Below are 6,938 nucleotides of genomic sequence, written 5' to 3' on the forward strand. Positions count from 1 at the left end.
CATCTGAGTATCTACGATATTATTTGTTCTTGTCATCTCTAACTGGAACTTGTCCCTTCTCTGGTGCTGTGAGCCTGTGTTCTTAGAAGTGAGAGCACTCCTGGAAGACCAGCACTTCTGTGCAGGTTCTGGATCTGGAGGGTTGTAACCAGACTTAGTTCTGGGTACAATTGAATAGTGGAAGGAAGGGTCCTATTCCAGGCCACCCAGTTGCTCTTGTGTGTTGCATGCTCCTGGAGGGGCTCTCCTTGTAGAGTTAGTGGAGCAAGGCAGGTCTCCCTGTTGTCAAATAGAAAGATTTGTTAATATATGTGTTTTAAAATATGATACTCATATTGTTAAACTCTATTGCTGTAAAGATGAACACCCATAAGATCATGCTGATCACAGATTAAAATATCTAATATGTGTGCATGTAAATTGCTACTGATCTGTTATCTGTGTGTACTGAGCGCCTCCTGCAGGTCCTGAGTATCTGAACTGGAGGTTTTTGTCTATTCTCACAATAAAAGTCTTCTCACTCTGATGTTGTACAGTAGTAGATGGCTGTGTCCTCTGATTTCAGGTTGTTCATTTGCAAGTAGACCATGCTTTGTGAATTATCTCTGGAGATGGTGAATCTGCCTTTCACTGATTCAGCATAATCTGTTGCATAATTATTACCTTTACTGTTAATGCTAGCAACCCATTTCAGTCTCTTTCCTAGAGACTGGCGGACCCATCTCATGGTATAGGTATTGAAGGTGAATCCAGAGGCTGCATATGAGAGTTTCAATGACCCTTTAGGCTGCACCAATCTTCCACCAGACTCAACAAGCTGCACCTCACAATGCATACCTGCAAACAGAAAGAATATTAAAAAAAATTTCACGCATGTCCACTGTCACTCTCACTTATGAAAACTCAGGCATGTACTAATGGTTGTTATCCATAATTACCTTGAAAAAGAGCAATCACGAAAACCCACTTCAGCACCAACATTATGCTTAATGTTCTGTTGTCAGTGGTGAACGCTGAATGGGAAGACAGGGCTTGAGTTTTCTGCCAGTATTTCAGGGTCAGGGCTGGGCATGTTTTAATGAGCAGGGGAGGTACTTACTTGCATATATTTCTGCTATATCTTTGATCTGCTGCATGAACCTTAGGAACAGCAATAAACAATGCAAATGTCTGAGAGAAAAGGAAGTAACATACCATATTTCATTAGAATATTCATTATGTGTTATGATTAATATTTCTACCGCTTCAACCTGCATTTTTCCTTTGTAAACATTAATTTAATTTTGAAATTTTATGTTCATTTTTATTTGGCCTATAGGTGTGAGGAGTTCGTATTTCTTAGAGGAGACTTAGAGAGGCAGAGATTTGGGCTCTTTCATGTGAATAATGGGAATTGAACGTTGGTCCTCTGGAAGGCCAGCTAGTATTCTAACCACTCAGAATTCTGCCCAGCCACAGATTTGTGTGTTCTTTTTACATGCCCACTTCACTGTTTACCTTACCAGATACTATATGATGAGTTCATTGAAGTTTATAAAATAAAAATTACAATTTCATAATTTTAGGGAAAAGAATGTAAATACCAATGAATGAGTGCACTTTAAACTACAGTAGCAAAACTGAGCTACAGATATAGGATGGTGGGAGGGGATAATATGAATAAGGCCTCAAGTTTTACATTCATAACTGAAAAAGTAATATTTTTAAATATACATTAATAATATAAGGGATTATTTTTATTTATAATGATATATTATATTTGTTAATACACACATTGAGTATTTTTGTTTGGGCTGTATTTGGTAACATACTTGAGATACATGTTATTTTAAATGTCTTCAATAAAGTATAGATTCCTTTGCTGTAATAAGAATAGGAAAGAGGGGGGTTTGGGGATTTAGCTCAGTGGTAGAACGCTTGCCTAGGAAGCACAAGGCCCTGGGTTTGGTCCCCAGCTCCGAAAAAAAGAACCAAACAAAAAAACAACAAAAAAATAGGAAAGAGAAGAATCTTTTACTTCATCTGCAAGCCAATGTTTATGGGACCTGTACTTTCTCCAATTCCCCTACAGGTTTGGTGGCTGTGGAACCTCTCTCAATTCCAGTAACCTAGAAATAGTTATCCTTGTATTATAAAGAAGAATTTGGGAATAATTATTTAATGTGTAAATTAATTCTACTATTAGAGAAACTGGGTTTGTTATGGCTAAGAGGTCTAATGAACTGTGACCTTATTTTTAGGCATTTGCAGGAAAACAAATTTCATTTAAAACATCAAAACCTATTAAACTGATGCTCTGAAGTAACTTCTGCTGTGGCTTCCTTGACTACATTTTTCTTACAGATTTTTTTTAGTTAACTGAGTTATATGTACCTACATGAAAGGAATAAGTTCTGCTTGGATACAATAATAACCCTTGCTGTACTTTTCTTGGCACCTGTTTATAGGTGAAAATCCCTCGTTATTGTTCCTCCCCATGCATCAAGACTGATCTGTTATTAATATTTCTTTATAATCCAGAATCTGGAGAGAGGACAGAATTCATCCAGTACTAGAATATAGATATTGTACTTCTCCTGCATGGCTTCTTTTGAGCTCTATGCTCATTTTCACACAATGATGTCATCATCTGGATGGATTTCTTCTCACAGATTTGTTGGACATAACTTACAAAAATCTGCACATAGTAGTACTCAAGTAATGATCCTTGTAGTTGCATAACAGACTGGAATTGAAATGAATGCACATAATGAACATGGGACACAAGTCAGAATTCACCAGTATAAAAGCATAATCAACAATGACCAGGGCAAAATGACAAAACCAGTTTCCAGTTATCCTATGACAACAAGCCCTCAATATTTCAATGCATTGAATAACAGATAAACGGCCTTAAAACTAAGTTTTTGAAGATGGTTCTTAAAGTTTAATATTTTATTAAGGAAGAGATTAAAATAAAAAAGTGGGAAAAACCAATAAGGCCCCTAAAGCATTACAAAAATGTAAACAAAAAAAAAGAAACAAATGGGTGAAGAAATTTTCAATATTTGCCAATTAAAATAAAAGTAGTAATGAAAACACAAATTGGGCAACATTTGCAAATGGTAAACTAGGTAAGTGGAAGGAAATACAAATAAAACATTAACAAAAAGTACAAGCTGGGTAAAATTAATATTCACAGTACAATATAGATAGAAGGAAGAGAACGTTTCTAGCTCAGGGGTCCAGAAATTATTGTCAATAACGTCATAGAAGAAGCCTTCTTTAAACAAAATAATGAGATACTTATAAATGTACAAAGGAACGTAGAGAAGAGGAAACAAACTGTATCAGGAAAGGAATTGCCACTGCCTAATAATAATCAAACCCTAAATTTACAAAATGAAGACAGAATATCAAGCATCCAAGGGGGGAAATGTCAAGTAAGATATGAAGGGAGAACTATGAAAATTATTCCTACTTATCAGCAAATAACCTAAAAACCAGAAAGGCCTGGACAAATGAATTGCAGACTCAGAAAGAGTTCAGATCACATCCTAGACTATTAAACCCAGCAAAATTTAAATAAACATAGATGGTGAAAACACGATACTCCAAAAGAACAAAACAAAAGCAAAAACATAAAATAAATTTAAACTGTATCAATCCATAAATCTAACCCTAAAAACAACACTAAAAGAAAACTCAAAACCAAAGAGGTTAACTGCACTCAATAAAACAATAGAAATAAATAACTACATTATATCAAATCCAAACAAAAGAAAGCAAACACACACACACACACACACACACAGATGCACACACAGACACACACACACAAACACACACACAGATGCACACACAAACTGCCAAAACATACATCAAAATAACAGGGATTATCAATCATTCGTCATTAATGTCTCTCAACATCCGTGAAGTCAATTTTCCAATTAAAAAAATAACCATCACAACATAGCACAAATTAACAGAACAAATGCAAAAAAAGACCATCAAAATGCTTCTTACAAAAATCAAACATCGGTATCAAGAATAGACATCACAACAGAGTAAACTGCTAGAAAAAGATTTTCCTAACAAAAGTATACAAAAAGCATGTTGGTGTAACCATTGTAATATCTAACAAATACACTTTCACCCAAGTTAATCAAAATTGTTGGGGGTATAGACATCAGATATTCTGCAAAAGAAAAATCCACCAATATAGCATTTCAATTTTGAACATGTATTTTCCAAAGGCAAGGGCACCCAAATTCATCAAAGAAACATTACTAAAACTTAAATAACACATTCAACCCCACATATTATAGTGAAAGACTTAATCAACCTCATACTCACCAATGACAGTTCATTCAGAAAAAAGGCGGGGGAGTAGTGTACTAGCAGATATTATGTCTCTAATGGACATAACAGATATCTACCGAAAATTCCATCCAAACACCAAATAATATGCCGTTTTCTCATCATCTCATGGAACATCTTCCCAAGTTGGCCATATACTTGAATATTTGACCACCAATCAAGTCTCTACAGATAATGGAAAATGTACTAACTATCTGAATCATACAGATGTGTATATCAATCACTGTGGATTAATGCTGAACTTCAAAAAAATTGGAGAAAGCCCACAATATCAAGGAAACTGAACAATTATCTATGGGATAATTACTGGGTCAAGGATGAAATAACCAAAAAATGAAAGACTTCAGAGAAATCAATTCAATTGAATGCAGAAGATACCCAGACTTATGGAATACAATTAGAAGAGTGTTAAGTGGGAAGTTCCTACTGTGAATAGAGAATTTATTGAGATCACATACTATATAATTTTCAGCACATCTGAAATCTCTAGAACAAAAAGAACCAAAAAAACTTGAAAGGTGTAGTTGACTGCAAATAATCAACTCGAGGCTGAAATCAATAAAATAAAAACAAACAATAATATAAAGAACAATTGGGGCCATCTGGGACCCCGGTGCACAGGGGCCTGGGAAAAGGCAGTGCAGGCCCTCTGGTTGCCACCCTCAAGGAGAGCTCAAAAGAAGCTGCCCAGTAATCACTTCAGTCATGGGACCACAGATAAGACCAACATTTCTGCTCTAAGGGACCTGCCTGATGGACTCAGGACACAGAGAGGCAAAATTCCTCTGGGACTGGACACTTACAGTTTTTCGCTGGAGCCAGAACCTCGTTGCTGATCCCAGCCCACATTCCCTCCTCGCAACCCCCTTGGGAGAGAGAGCTCACCACCCTGATAGGTGGGCACTCCTGAGACTGCAGAGCGGGAGAGACCACGAATACTGCCCAACCCTACCCACATCCCTGGCCCAAGAGGAAACTGTATAGGGCCTCTGGGAACCGGAAGATAGGGGCACCCAAGTGGTAGGTCCCCAGTGGTCTAGACATGGCACAGATCTGAAGGGACCTGATCAAATCCCATGGGAGGGAGAGCTAAACCTTCAGAGGGGCAGACTTGCCTGGGAAGCCGGAAGAGACTACACTCTGCCCACATTTCTGACTCCAGAGGAAAATACCTAAGACCATCTGGGACCCTGGCGTACGGGGGCCCCTGAAAAGGCAGTGCAGGCCATCCTGGTTGCTGCCCTCATGGAGAGCTCAAAAGCAGTCACCCAGGAGCCACTTCAGCTCCTGGGCCACACGTAAGACCAACTTTTCTGCTCCAATCAACCTGCCAGGTGGACTCAGGACACAGGCCCACAGTAACAGCTAAAGACCAGTAGACAGGAAAGACTAAACACCCGAAAGCAGAACACTGTGTTCCCATAAGTGGCTGGAAGAAAACAGGAAAACAGGTCTACAGCACGCCTGACACACAGACCTATAGGACGATCTAGCCACTGTCAGAAATAACAGAACAAGGTAACACCAGAGACAGCCTGATGGCAAGAGGCAAGCACAGGAACCCAAGCAACAGAAAACAAGACTACATGGCATCATCGTAGCCCAATTCTCCTACCAAAGCAAACACTGAATATCCAAACACACCAGAAAAGCAAGATCTAGATTTAAAATCACATTTCATAATGATGATGGAGGTCTTCAAGGGGTCTTTAAGTCTTTAAAGAGCTACCTTAGAGAAATGGAGGATAATATAAATAACCAAGTAGAAGCCTAATGAGAGGATTCACAAAAATCCCTGAAAGAATTCCAGGAAAATACAACCAAATAGGTGAAGGAATTAAAAATGAAAATAGAAGCAATAAAGAAAGCACAAAGGGAGACAACCCTGGATATAGGAAAACCAAAGGAAGAGACAAGGAGCCGCAGATACAAGCATCACCAACAGAATACAAGAGATAGAAGAGGGAATCTCAGAAGTAGAAGATTCCATAGAAATCATCGACACAACTCTAAAAATAATGGAAAATGGAAAAAGCTACTGGTCCAAAACATACAGGAAATCCAGGACCCAATGAGAAGATCAAACCTAAGGATAATAGGTATAGAAGAGAGTGAAGACTCCCAGCTCAAAGGACCAGTAAATATCTTCAACAAAATCAGAGATGAAAACTTCCCTAACCTGAAGAAAGAGATGCCCATGAACACACAAGAAGCCTACACAACTCCAAGTAGATTGGACCAGAAAAGAAACTTTTCCCATCACATAATGGTCAAAACACCAAATGCACAAAACAAAGAAAGAATATTAAAAGCAGTAAGGGAAAAAGTCAAGTAACATATAAATGACAGATGTCATACAGGCCCTAAGAGAACAAAACTGTATCCAGCAAAACTCTCAATTAACATAGATGGAGAAACCAAGATATTCCATGACAAAACCAAATTTGCATAATTTGTTTGTATTACCCTAGATACACAGAACACATGAAACTCAAGAAAGATGACCAAAATGCCAATGCTTCACTCCTTCTTTAAAAGAGGAACATGAATACCCTTGGCAGGGAATAGGGAGGCAAAGA

At 38.0% G+C, this 6,938-nt stretch overlaps 1 gene segment (V, D, J or C); it reads right to left on the minus strand.

The window, feature by feature from the left end:
- Positions 1-517: 517 nt before the first annotated feature.
- Positions 518-981, minus strand: Ighl1 (immunoglobulin heavy chain like 1). The segment is given in 2 exon segments: positions 518-837; positions 939-981. Coding segments are annotated over 2 exon segments (363 nt in total).
- Positions 982-6,938: the final 5,957 nt, after the last annotated feature.

The sequence above is a fragment of the Rattus norvegicus genome, chromosome 6 (assembly GCF_036323735.1).
Source record: "Rattus norvegicus strain BN/NHsdMcwi chromosome 6, GRCr8, whole genome shotgun sequence".
NCBI lineage: Eukaryota > Metazoa > Chordata > Mammalia > Rodentia > Muridae > Rattus > Rattus norvegicus.